Source organism: Parus major, chromosome 5 (genome assembly GCF_001522545.3).
Source record: "Parus major isolate Abel chromosome 5, Parus_major1.1, whole genome shotgun sequence".
NCBI lineage: Eukaryota > Metazoa > Chordata > Aves > Passeriformes > Paridae > Parus > Parus major.
Window position 1 is genome coordinate 50,373,330 of NC_031774.1, and position 14,815 is coordinate 50,388,144.

General features: G+C 35.9%; 1 protein-coding gene across 3 annotated transcripts in view; it reads left to right on the plus strand.

Moving 5' to 3' along the window:
* The window catches only part of WDR25 (WD repeat domain 25), a 59,813-nt gene that overhangs the window by 20,686 nt on the left and 24,312 nt on the right, over positions 1-14,815 (plus strand). For all 3 annotated transcript variants that reach the window (XM_015630016.3, XM_015630014.2, XM_015630015.2), the window contains one exon: positions 12,765-12,912. In XM_015630016.3, the coding sequence (XP_015485502.1) occupies positions 12,765-12,912 (148 nt within the window). The remainder of the gene's footprint in view (positions 1-12,764; positions 12,913-14,815) is intronic.

Consider the following 14,815-nt stretch of genomic DNA (forward strand, 5'->3'; position numbering starts at 1 on the left):
TAGTTGTCCTTTTAAGGTTATTTTTTGAATCTTAAAATTTGATGCAAACTGTTGTGCTTTGTATTGCTGAAAAACATAATTAAAGATCTCTTGTTCAACTTCAGATGGGCTGAATCACTATACTACATTGAAGGAATGTAAGTGAGGATTGAAAACCCTCTGCTGACTAGATGTACATTAGATTTGCAAATTACCTACCAATGCCCTTTGGGACAAAGCTCTTCATGAAATCATTGTCAATAACTTTCTGTTGGTTGACTTATGGAATAGGTTGTTCTTCAAGATTTCACAGGAGAGAGATTAAATGTTATAAAGTAGAAAGTACAGAAACTCCATAGGGCAATCTAAATGATGTTCTAGGAACTGAGCTATATTACAAAGAATATTAAACATATTTGCAGTCTTCTATTATTTATCACATGAATGCCAGGCCCCTTTTTGTACAATGGTTTGCATAGATATGTAAAGTAACATACTTTAACATAACATAAAATAACATGGATATGTAAAATAACAAAAGCTAATCAGTTTTGTTTCATGTAAAGCAGCTAATATGTAGATACTTGAGTTCCCTAAAAGAAAAAAATAAAAATCTGAGTATTTTAATGATGTATGTTGATGCTGTATAAATTGCTTGGTGAAGAGGAGCTGCTATATTCACTTCATTTGAAAAAGGAATATACTTAAAAGGAAAATAGCATGACACAGCCAATGTTGTATATCTGTGCTAAAATTAGTGTGAATTAGTCAAGTTGCAGTGTACCTGAGACAGTTGGAGTAATGGTGGTGGGGGCCTTACCTACTTGGGGAAACAAACCCAAAGTGTCGCCCTCTTTAGTGTAGAGACACACAGATATGAAGGGTGGAAATGTGTGTAATGGCCCCAGCATGCTGGAGATAAATGTGGAAGTGAAATATATTTGTTATGAGCAACAGAACATGTGGGAAAGCTGGAAGGGAAGGTGAAGCTACTCTTGGTACAGTAAACAAGACATGGTCACAAGCCCTGTGCTGTGCCTGGCCCCACCTCAGGGCCAAGGCTGAGTAATGGTGATGGCTGTGCTGAGTGAAGAAAACTGAACTGCACTGTGTGCTTGGAGGGGAGCTGAAAAAAAAAAAATAGAATGGACAAGTTGTTTTAAAACTTTTCTAGATAACTGTGTCAGAGCAGAATTTTTTCTATTACATTTAAAAGTCAGGAATTTGCTGAGGGTTAATGTGTGTGTGCTGCTGCACACAGGATGGCCATCCCCATCTCTGGAGCAAACTGTTTTGTTTGAATCAACAGATCTTATAGGAGACACTGAATATCCAGGGAATCAAATGTGTAACTTTGAGAGATCCTGATGTGTTTGAGGCATCTGTCTCCTACACTCCTCGTAAGTGGCCAGGAAATGCAAATATCCTTAATAAAATAAATCACTTGAATCTCACCATGTTACTCACTCTTTGATGCTCCTCAGCTTCCAAGGCTTAACAGTATTTTTCACAGACTTCATACTAGAATTCTACATATCATCCATATTTACCTCCACACATCCAGTGGAGACCCACCACTTGAGCAGGAATTCCTGCTGCAGAGATTTGGACCTCGTTGAGATCTCCCTGTGAGGAATTGTCATTGTGAGGATTATGGGAGGCAGCTTTGTGTTAGGAGATGTCTGGAGGCTCTTTAATTAACTCAGGAAGCAGTGTTTCCCATTCACATGCAGCAATTCGATATGTGTGTTAGAAGGCAGAATATTTGTTCCAGGGAAGCAGGGGACCAAACCTTACACTGAGAGACTCTTGCCACTTGGACCAAAAACTTCTGTTTTTCCCATTAATTTCCCCAGTGCTTAGAGATACATAATAACTTAGTACAAGAATTGTAGTAAAGCAGAATGTTTTCCTCAAGAAAAATTGGAAAAATTCTCAGTCTGGGTGACCCTAGTATAACTAGAACAAACAGAGGTTCCTATATTGTACATCCATCATACTAAATAATATCTTGAGAAAAATCTTGAGAAGAACTCAGCCAAAATTTATTCCTGCAGCCTTCAGGCTAGGTATATTCTTCAAAGCAATTTAAAAATATTCAGTTTAATTTAAAAATACTATCCAAATAAATTACCTGTTTTTTCAGTACTTTCTTGTTCTGGCTAACCCAATTTCAGTACAAAGTTATCTCTGCTACACAACTAAAATTTAGCATTATCCTCAGTGTCACTTAAATAATCAAACTGCTTGTTGTATTTATCAAAATGTATTCTGCTCTGGGTTAGGAAAATAAATATCTACTCTTACTTCAAGACCTTTACTGCAAGAACTTCACCAAACAGTGGGCTTGCAGCCATCTTTTCCCTCCAGCCCTGTTTCTGAACTGCAGGATAAGGCTATTCCTGTGGAAACAAATCAAGATGTCAAAGTTGTACAGCTGCCAGAGGGGGCTCTGATGTTTCTTTGTCTGAAGGTAAAGATGACTCCAACTTGTTTCTAATTGTGCAGTATAGCTCCAGTAAAATGCTACTGCAAGCTGTCATGGGCAGCCCTGCATCACTGATTCATTTGGACATTAAAATATGTAGCCAAAGTCAAATGTATGATAATATGGGTCCCACACCAATATTCAAATATTCAAATATATGTTCAAATTTTTGCAGTTCTCCATGTGTCTAAATTAGTGTAGTTTTCAGAGGTTGCATCTTTCCTTTTTAAGAACAATGGAGGACCTGGGAAACTAGCTGTCTGCCAGAATAAAAGTGAAAAGAATGATCAGTGTGTTTAGAGATCTTGATCTCATTTAGTGAAGACTTTATTCTGAGAACGTCTGCAATTTTCTAGTGTCTTTTTAAATGATACATGTGGTATAAAGCATTCTAACAAAGAAATCTGTGCTTTGTAGAAGGAATCAATGTGTTTTGAAAGTCCAACTGCGTAATTTATTTCCCTGAAATTTTTAAAGGAAAATAAAATAGTTTCAGGAGAATTTTCTTACTAATGATATTTTGGTTCCAAGGAAGGAAACTAGAACTGTAAAGATTTCATTTGCCAATGTAGAAAAAGAAAGCATTAAAAATAATGAAAATAGTCAGTTTACTCAGAACTTAATACTGTCAAGAAATGTAACTAATAAAACATGCTAGCAACTCTATGATGGCTGTGTTTTGAACAGTTGTATACTGTAGGTTCTAGCTGACATATTAATGAAAGCTCTAATACTTATTACCAGAAACTAGGTTGTTTTTTCACATCCCTCTTTGTCTTTGCCAACTTGATTATAGCTGACAAAGTTGATAAAATTTGATAGTTCTTAGGTTCTTCAGCATGTCTCCTCAGTTTCTGGTTACATTCCCCTGCTGGAGTGTCAGTCATTCCTGCAGAAAAATTCAGAAGATATCTGAGGAACTCAGTTGTGGTAGTACTTCTCTTCAGTTGCCCACTTTCCTGGAAGTATTTTTAGTGGCAAGATCATCTTACTGAGCTTATGTCAATATTTTTTTATTTTAGTGGGGGTGAACCTGTGCTGCTGGTACCCTACTGTGATAAATTATTGCATGGATTAAAAATTCGGAAAGCATTTATAACACTTCATTAAACAAATAAGATATATAGCTCCTGATTTTAATTTGTTTAAACTGATTTTGTCGCTTTGTAACATATTCTTGTTTTAATACAAATGTGCCTTGCATTACATTGTGATACTAAAAATAAATGCATATGTGAAACTTATAACCCTCATCTCTGTTTAGAGAAACAAACTTCTCTGCCAAACACACTGCACTGCAGTAGACCTTTGCCCCTAAAACTCAAAGCTTGCTGCTGTATCACGTTCACTGGAAATGCTACAAAACAATGAAATGGCCCATGATTGCAGTATGAAACACATTTTAAAAAAGCTAAAACCAACCAACCAACAAAAAAAAACCCACCCCAAACCCCCTCAAACATGGTTTTATTTTCAAGGCAATGGGGGAATGCTCCAGCATTTAAAAATGTTCTGGAGCTTAATTTTAAAAAATGTCTTTAAAAAGACCATCTCAAATTTAGGACCCTTTTTTTTAAATGGTGATCAAAGATACTAATTAAAGCAAGACATTGATCCTTGAAGTATTATAACACTAAAAAATAGAATACTACTTTATCTTCTCATTTAAAGGAGTCTACTTAATTTTTTCATTTGCTTATTAAATGGTAACTTATAAGTTACCATTCTGCCAAATAAAGGAAGTATTAGATTTATTTTAACTGTTTTATTAGGTATATCTTTGTTTTCAGCAATCATGTGGTAGTGACTGACTTTTGTAAAACTTTTCTGCATTGTGTAATAACAATAATGTGTGAATGGAATTGATATGCCATCCAAGAGGAGAATTTCATGTGTATGTGTGACTTGGAAGTGTGGAGTCATGAAGAAATAGATTGTTACATATTCACTTCTGATGTTACTCTGTGCAGATAGCATGAAAGAAACTGCCTGTTCAGCTTTGTTATTTTTGTGAAGCCCAGGTATTGAATGGAAACAGTTCAGTATAAACCTGGAACCATTTCAGCTCATCAGGCTCAGCTACAAATATGCCATAAGAAGAAAATTTTACAAGGAGTTTCTGTGTCATGAAAGTACTCAGAACTGCTGCTGAGTTACTTTGAAACTTTGTGTTTTCATGTAAATGACATGGCAGACCAAGATTTCACCCTGAGCTTGTTCATACTTCAACAGTATTTCTGTTCTTATCATACAGATATTAATTTTAGGTAAACATTCTTTATAAACAAACTCATTCTAATTTCTAGCTTCAGTTTATAAGAGCTGCAGGGCTTACTTCTGAATAATTATGTAATATATTAGCACTTTAATCAAGTGTTTGAATATGTTGTTAGTATTTTGCTAGTCTGTGTTACTGCATCCATGCACGTGTTACTCGTGAGTGTTTAGCAGCATTTAATCCAGACACCAACTGTGTGTAGGTGCTGTACAACACCTGTGTGTGCAGGCCTCCCTCTGAGAGGGCTGTGAAATGCTGGAGGATTGAGCCTGTTTGTCCAGAAACTGCCTATAATTAACAGGGAAAGGATATTGAAACCACTGAAGAGAAATGAAGTCTCGGCTATCCACCTTTCTGTCTGTAATTCCAGACATGAATCCCATCCAAAAAATAAGAATTCACCAGAGTCCATGTTTTCTTTACTTCTTCCACTTCTGAAACAAATCGTTAAAAAAAGAGTTTTCACAGATGAGATTAGTATGTCCTGAGGACACTTTTGATACAATGGGAATATATAATTTGCAAATTCTTTAATAGAAATGTCTATGAAATATTTATATCAGTATTGTTCAGTGTCTTACTGTTACCATTTTTAAAATATAATTTACTTCTTTCTGAAGAGGTCTGTTTGCCAGTTTTGACTTGAAAGGCTCCCGTGGAGGGAACATTAATTATTTATATTGGCAAAACCCCAGACAGTTTGTATACTTTAAAATTATTTATGTCTTCATTTTTCCTTGGTTGATTAGATTTTCCTCATGTTACAGGTTAACTTTTGAAGTGGGGAATCATTAGGTCTATTTAAATGAAGTGTAGTCACTTTTGTTGTGCTAGCTTTGCCAAGAATATTTCTTTATTTCATGTAATCAGATGGGTAGCTCTTGCCACAGCGGTGTGGAGTTTTTGTTTCCTTTTTACAGAATTCTATTGTATTTGTCTTGTCCTGCCTTTGCCAACTGAAAATGTCAATGTTTTATCTTCCTCCATTAGTGTTTTCTTAAAGTCATTTTATAGGATGCTGGCAGCTTGAAGTGCACTTTTGATTGGATTTTTATTTTCCTGTTAATGGGAAAGCCACCCAAATGAAGCTTCACAACTATCAATTCTGGAACCTTCCTCGGGGAAAGGGCTGCTGACTTTCTGTGGGAGGGAAGATTAAAATAAAACACCAAATAATTGGAAATTCCTTGAACATAGGCACGATTGGCATGAAGCTCATGTAGTGCTTGTGCTTAACCTTTTTTGGATTTTCTAGGATTAAAGCTTTTGACATGTGTGCAAATCAGTTTTATACCACTGAGTAGTTCCTAGTAGTAGTGCCAACTAGTATGGCACAAGTATTATAACTTAAAATGCTTCTTCCTGAATAAAGCCCCCTACAAAATTAGAATTATCTTATGTTTAATATACTGGGTTATTTTTGAGTTTAGTTTGATTTTGTTTCTGGGGTGTTTGTTTGTTTGTCTGGGTTTTTGTTTTTGTTTTTTCTTTATTTTGTAAAAGAGAAGATTTTACACCTCATTAGTTTGATTAATACACTTGTGACATTTTAATATTAAATTTTTAGGGGAAAAATAACAATTTAGACCTTGTGCTGGCTGTCTCAGCTAATTGAATTTATTATATTTTTCTGCTTTCCATTCTCCTGGCTTCTACAGTAGTAAGGGTTGTTAGAAATAAGCTATCCAAATACAAATTCTTATTCTCTTCTTCAGATATTAAAGCAATGATAGAGTTGGTTCTTCCCTTCAGATCAGTAAGATAATTGTATTTTGAGTTATAACTGCTGCAAGAAGAAAGCTAGTGGAAATCTGTAAATGTTCAAATGACAGCATTGATATCTACTTCTTGCACCATGTCTAGATTAGGAAGAGGGATGCCATTTAAAATATGTTCCCTAGAACACTTTAAACATTCCTGAAACAAGTGTTCAGCACATCTGAAAATGTGTTAGCTTTATCTAGCTATACAGGATCCATCAGAAGAACTCTCTTTTTGGGACAGTTGGTTTAAAAATTAAGCTGGTATGTCCAAAATATCATTGTTCATAGGCCATGGAACAATCTGAGCATCTATCTACATCCTTCATAACTGTTTGAAAATTAGCTTGTTAGCACTTGAAGGTTATACACAAAGTGACCTGAGCTCACAGGTTTCTTTAGAGCTTAATTTAGTTTTCACACAGTTTAACTGCGGGTTTAGGAAAAGAGTTCAAGTGATCTCTTTCATAGTTCTTTCAACAAATCTTGCTTTGTACTACAACAGTATTATTTAGCTCAATATTTTAAGAAAAAGTGAACTGAAACAAGAATAAAACATTCTAAATATTCCTGTAGTTACTTTAGGAATTTATATATGTTAAATACAAGATCAGACCTTTTTGTGAGTCAGGCAATGGCTGGAGAGGCGTAGGCACACCTAGCAATCTAATGCTTGGCTATTTATTGCTTCCCTTCCTGGCATTCTCTTGTCTCAGTTCTATGAACAAAAGAATGTGCCTCTTTATGTAGTCCCTTATCCTTATTGCTGTTGGTTAGAGATAACCAAGGGCACTTTTAGCTCTTGCAGTCCTGCCCAAAGCAGCACCTTCTCCAACTGAGGAATCTGAAGAAGTACTAACAGCAGGAGATTACCTTTTTATAATTTTTCCATGGGGCTATTTCTACCCTCTGGCCCATTGATTTTCAAAGGACCTTTCAAACTACAGATCAGAGCCTGCTTTGAAAACTAGAAAAAACATTTTATGTAGATAGTTTGAGGCTTCCTTCTCTACTGTATTTGTTAGAAATGACAGTATGTAGATATTGATGAGATTGGGAAAGCAGTATGGTTCAGGGAGTACCAGTGCCTTGAATCTCTGCATGTTAGTAGATATGGCATATTTTCTTTCAGACCTGAATTCAGTATCTGCACTAAAAACAAAGCAAAAAGCTGAATCAGTTTTGTCTCCTTGAGACACAGCAGAGAGCAGAGCTGTTCCAAAAAAGGAAAAGGAGAGGATCATGTCTTTTCAGCTTCAGAAGTCTGTGGAGCAGCCTGAGCATGCTGTGGAATGGAACAGTCTATTCTAGTCAAAGCACAGTAATTTCTTCATGCATCCTGTAACTCAGTACTATCCCACATCATCCTTGAACAGGGCTGTTTCTTAAATGCCACTTCTATATTTATAGTAATTGACAAGTATGAAATGATTTCATACTGTAGTTCATTAGGAGCCATTAACTGAGGAATCTGGTAACACAACTTGGCACAACTTGGCTAAATTGAGGGGGGAAGAGCTCTTTTAGTATGCATGTTATGTTGAAGTGAACATGGATCCATCCATTAAAAAAGGTTTAAATTCTGCTACACATGCTCCAGAAACTAATTTCTTGTTTAGTATTCTTGACTGGCTCTGCTGTAGCTCCTCTGTGCATGCAAATTCAAAATGCATACAATTTAATTCCTCACTTGCTTCCAACCTCTAATTTACCACAATTGAATCATTGTTCTCAGGTTCACTGAGCAATTAGTGACTGCCTGCTTGAATAGATGCACCTTTCTCTTTCTAAAAAGTCAGGCTGCTGGATTTTCTTTTCTGCAATCTAAATTGGAGGCAAGTGCATCATAGATAATCATAGCATGGCAATGAAAGAGGTGTGCTCAATTCCTAATTTATCAGTCTTGGTGTGCTTGATGAGTTCTCATATTATTTTGGTTACTCTGCTTATGTTACTGTGTCTTTTTTTTTCTGGGAATGAATCCCTAGTTTGTATGATCAGCAAGAGAAAAGCCTTTCTTTTGTGCCTTATGAGCTGGTTGATAGTACAGCAGACCCCAGAGCATTATTCTGTGACTGCTGTTTACTTGAGTATCAAGTGCTTACCCTCTCCTGCTTCCTGCTGTGACTTACCAAGAGAGATTTTATCTTCCACCAAACTACTTTATTTTCCAAGGCTGTTTTCCTGAAAGCAGAAAATAGGATCTGGAAACATATCTATAATAAATCTCATCTCTTATATTGTGTAGTTGCTTATGTGCTTTGTGAACTTCTAATCTCCAGGGCAAGGAGGTCTGGTTATGTTACCTCAAATACACGGTACAGTATTTTCATAGCATTTCCAGGCTATACAGGAAAGCAAACAGCTTCTGAAGCCTTTATTTCCAAATACTGTGGGGAATGTGAAAGTGCAATTGAATGACAATGTGCCTCAGAGAAAGTAAAAGGAAAATTGCTTTTGTAAAGAAATCACTATTATAATTTTGTCACCTTGCTGTTTGTTTGTTCCTGCCATTTTGGCCCCATATATTAATTCTAGCTATAACTATGTAATCACCATACTTTCTATAATGGGAGAGGAAATGAAATTAAAACAATTTATGGAAAAGAAATGGAAATGTAGTGTTATAAATAGTGAAGCACAGAAGAGTAAGAAATAGTAGTGAAAGATGAATCAGTTTAATAAATTAAAGCCTATTTTAATAAAATTGGAAAAATAATGTTTTCATAGTACCTTTATGCCAGAAATGAGTATTGGTTATTTATTTCTTTCAAATAATGTATAATTAATTGGTTAATAATTATAGATTTAGAAGAGGTAATATGATAATATGTGTTATCTTTCTAATAACTCTTGCATATTTCATTGTTTTTGTGATTCTTATAAAGGGAAAGAATGGACTGGTTACTGTTTAAAACGTATAACATTGTTGAATGTGTGGCAAAAAATAAGTATTTTCAGAGTAGCAGGATGAAATGTGTGATTTTAACTTCTTAGTTCAGCAATTAAAATCACAATGGTCATCACAAGATAAAAGAGCAACCTCAGGTTTAATGAAAATTCGGTATTTCACATAGAAATAATACTGAGTTTCTGTGAGAGCTGAGTTTTGAAGTCAAGCTACAGTACTTAAAGCAGTTGATCTCTTGGTAAAAATAATTTCATATAAATGGGTTTTGCTTTGGCAGATGCATAATAATGTCTACTCTTAAAATTCTTGATACATGTGTTCCAATGTCTGTGAAGGAAGATTTATATATATGTTCAGCCTCTGTATTTTTTCGTGAACTGTTTCCCCATCCCAAGTAATTTATTCTGCACTAAATATGATATTTATTCCGTGTAAATATGTGAGTTTATTCTACAAATGTTAATTGTAAAGGTGTTTATTACCAGGTTCAAGTTTAGCAGATTTTGGTATTTAAAGTGAAATTTTCTAAATAGTTCTAAGACCCTTGATTTATTGAAAAAATTACTTTGAAATTCTTAAAACTGTGACTTCTTAGATTATGGTGTGATTATGGTGTTGTTGCCTTTATCTTCAGCCTTAGACTGGTTTTGAAAACAAATCCTTTTCTTGAGTTCATGTGTAGATGCCACTCAGAAGAATATGGTTGGGGTCCTCTTCTGGTAAAGAGGCTGTAGTTTATATTCCTTTTTGCCAAAGAAGGCATAATTCACAACATCAGTCAGTTTAAAATAAGAAATTTGATGGCCTTAGTTCCTAGAACTTGGAAGAAGGGAAGAAAAAGACTAGAAAAGCCTTTATTTCCACACAAGTTATTCTTGACACACTTGACTCTCTCAGTTGAAATTAAACCCCTGATATGCCCATCACCCTGGGGAATCTGCTGATCTGACATCTGAGTCTTGGCAGAGAAATGCAAACTCAAATGCAGAGGACTCACCTTTTTGCAACCTCTCCTTTTTTCAGTGATGGTGGCTGCCTGTATGGAGCAAGCACCAGCAGCTGAGCAGACATTCCTCTGAAGCTCTGGACAGAGTACAGTGGAACTCTCCTACAAGCCACGTATTTTTCTCTTACCACTGGTTAAACAGTGGAAATCTGCGGGAATGGGGAAGCGCTGAAGAGGCTCCCTAAGGAAATGCAGACATGATGGTGGCTTTGCAGTGATCTGACAGGATCTGAAGCATTTTCCCCTTGTAATCAAATACTGAAGATTCTCCATTTGTGCATATAACGTGGTTAACATCTCTGTCACTTTGAGTGGTGCTTGTAACCTGGGGCTCTGTTACAGCTGAGCGTGCACTGCTCGGCCGAGCATTTCACCATAATGCCCTGTGAAAACTGATGAAGCTGGGTAGGAGCAGAGGGAGAAGCACTGGACTGAAGAGGGATCTGAGGGAGGAAAGGTGCTTCTCTAAGTGCTTGTTTAGTTCCTGGTCTTTTTTCCCCAAAACCTGATTCTGTAATTAAAAGTTTACATCAATCGGCAGTAAACTAAGTGAATTTCCTCAGTCAAAACTGCCTTGCCCATGCTACTCTAATTCCAGAAAGCATTGCAACACTGCCATTACCTGGGCAACACAGAGCTGATGGAAAGTAAAACAGTGGAGAGAAATGTGTTACTTGGTAAATTGTCCCTTGGGTGTGGTCAGTGGTCTCATCCACAAGAGTGGATCACTGGTTCCAACTCACATAATGGAGGGAAATGTGCAGCTTTAAGGATGTGCTATTTCCAATTATGTAGCTTTTTTTAATGAAGCTTGAACTGAAAAGTGCTGTCGGACTTGCTTTACCTTTCTTGTGAAAATTGAGTTTTTGTACTTGATCTCTAAAACATGACAGAAAATATCGGAAGCATGTACCACCTGTTTTTCCTTTCATCTTGATTCATTCATTAGGTTCCTCTTATTACAAGCCCTCCAAGACATAATTAACCCTTTTTTGATACTGTGAAACTTGAAACAATCATTGAAACTCATTAAAAGAGAGAAAGTTACTTTTAAAAGCAGTTTAATATTAAAATTTCCCAGATTTTTTAAACTTGTGATTAGGATAGAATACTAAGGGTATGGCCCTCACAGTTTCAGTCTTTACTGGCTAGTCAAGTAATTAATGATAATTGGTTGCTTTGCATTGCAGAACTCTGCTTCGTGATAGAAGATCTTTTGATAAAACAATTTTCTATAATGGAATGTTGTCTTCTGAGTATGCACTATGTAATGATACTGTCAGCAAGTCCTTTGTGTCCAGTAAGAAGAAAATATAATTGAAGATAAAAATACATTACCCAGGCTCAGTTTTTTGTCCCTCTTCACATTGTAAGCTCAATAGGTATTATATTGTAAAACCATAGGATATTTTATAATCCAGTTTTTTACTGAAGAAGAACTTTTGTAAGGAAATAGTCTTTCTGTCACAGAACTGATCATACTGGATTTTTTATATGGATCGCTTGTTGCTAAACTTCTAATTATATCTTAAAACTATGACAAAAAGAGAACCATGAAAAGGATATGCTTTTAATTTTTCTCAACTGTACTTGGTAACTAAAGTCACACTCGTTGTATTTTCTAAAATATATTACTTGGAAATGAGTACCTGTCTCTTTAAAAATTGCTTTTAAAATATGAGCTGGACTATTTATGTTCTGAAAATGCTAATTGTTATATACTTAAAAAACATTGGATAAGTAGTAGGATTTTCAGAAATTCTCAGCATCAACTTAGTTCTGTCCAAGAGAAAATGAAAAATGGGAGGACTTAGACCAGTCCTTAAAAATCTCCACATAGCTGCATGATAATACTCTTATACACTTTTGCAGTGAAGTTAAGGTAAAATTCTACTTGACATTACAAGCTGAGAAATACAATAAAAGCCCATGTATGGGCAGATGTGAATAATCTGCCAGGATTCTTCTTACTTGATGGAAAACAAGATATGATAGAGATAAAAATTCGGAAAAAAAATTATTTGAAGGTAAAATGTATTTGGATACATCCCTGCATAGAGTAGGACAGTATTATGAATGGGAAAGTATACCATTAATTGAAAACAAGGGAGACATTTCAAGAAATAACAAAAGTAGTAAAAATGTATTACTGATTTGTGGCTTGTTAATAAAATACCCTAATTCTAATCAACAATGCAATTATTTCAAACCATTTTTCACAGCATAGTTGTTATAACTTCAGAATGCAAAGCTTTCTCAACTACAATGATTTGCTGTAGCAAATAATTTTTGAAAAAAATACTGTGATTCTTTGAAAAGGTGTCCTTATCCTTCTTTTCAAGGTCTGGGATGCTGTAGATACAGGCTGCTGTTTAAAAACCTACTCCTGTCATTCCTGTGCTGTTCGGGCTGCCCAGTGGTCATCCTGTGGAAGAAGGATCCTCAGTGGAGGCTTTGATTCCATGCTGCATTTAACAGATGTTGAAACAGGTAAAGGCTGTGAAGAGTGCATTATAGCCATTTATTTATTGTGTTCAGATAATCTGGGATCTTGCTAGCCTTATTCTTTCTTCTAAAATATAGACAAATCTGTAGATGAAAGTTAGAATTCCTGAGATGTGACCTTACTTAAAAAATGTATTTTGGCATTTAAGAGTAGTTGGAAAGGTTTGAGAAAACTGAAATATCTTACAGTTCACGATCACATGGAATTTCTGTTGTCAGATACTACACAGATGAATGGAATTCAATGTGTGTTTTTATGCTCTGTCATGGTCATTCATTAAAGTGTTTGAAGAGCCTCTGAAGGCTGACTTCAGTAACATTTATTCATATATTTAATTTAAACATAAGCTTGTATCTCATTCTCTGTTGGGTTGAAGTTTGTGCTTGAAGTTAATTAGGTGATTTTTTCTTTTTTCTGAATAGGACCTTAATTAGGAGTATAGAAACTTAAATTCCGGTATGAAACCTTGAGACCGAACTTGTGATGCTTTGATGCATTTTTGAATTTGATTTGGGATTTGATTGTTGTAACCTTAACAATTAATTTCCTGGATGCTGTGTCTCCTCATGTCTCCTTCACAAACTAATGTGCTTCTGTCAGCTGTATTCCTTCTCTCCTTGATGTGTATTACCGACATCTGTTGCATTCCACAGCCACAGGATCACGTCCAGAGAAGCTACAGTCACCAATGGGACACCAATGAGATGGGTTTCTGCTCAGGAAACCATTTATTCAGCATGGGAACAAACTCAGATCCAGGGACAGAGAGCAGAGGCAGGGTGATGGGATTTGAGGGACAGAACCAGGGTGGAGCTCAAGGTCAGGGACCACTGGGAACACAGAAAGGGAGAAAGCCAAGGGGCTCAAACCCAATCAGAACTCCTGGGCTGACACCTCACAAGGGTCTGGGCTGGGACAACTCTTCCCAGGCTCACAGGGCCCAGCCCCTGAGGCAGAAGTTCAGAATTCACACTAGCTGGGCTTACAGCCGTGCCTCCACTTTAACAAGTGGAAACTAAATCTTTGCCTCCCTGGGCTGGGGGCACCTCACAAACATCCAGCAGCGTTCACTGGGGCTGTGTATAATATGATGCCTCTCTGTGCGTGTATGAATTAGATCCAGAATGGGACCTTGTCAAGGGAAGAGATGCAATTTTACATTTCCCACTTAGTTTATTTTTAAATGTTTAACTCCTGCAAAGGTGCAATATTTTTTGTAAGACTGGAATAGAAATCCTTAAAAAAATTACAAGCATTTTCTGTCTAGGAGGATTTTCTCTTGCGTAAAAGCAAGAACTACATTGTGTATGAATATCTGGAAAGCAGAAATCGTATTCAGATGAACTGGGAAAGCAGCCAAGAAAATTTTTAAATATTGTTCACATGAGAAAAAGGTTATTTTTCATGCTCCAAGAATTTATTTTTCTCAACAATAGTCATACCAGAAGTATTTGAATTCAATGATGGCTGGAAGGGAGGTGTTGCAGTGTAGGAATGTAAAATATGTTGCAGAATAATGATGTTTTGAGAATATTCAGCTTTTTTAATGAGGGAAGGAGATTTATATACTTGGTGTAGTAGTATGTGAGGTTAATATACTAAGTCATTAATTTTTTAGACTTCTACAGCAACTTTTCTAGTCCCACATAGAGCTGAATCCGAGTGGATTTACTTTTGTCTGTAATGGTTACAAATTCTAAACCCAATGGCTATCTTCATAATGGAATTTATAGCAGCTGAATAGATTTTGTGTGTCTGAGTCATTTTTCCCTACTCTGGGAAAAATCTCAGAAAATCAAAGATACATAATTTAAATAATATACTTTAATTTCCAACATCTATTTGTCTTAACTATCTGGTAATGGGACAGAAGTCTGGATTATGTTG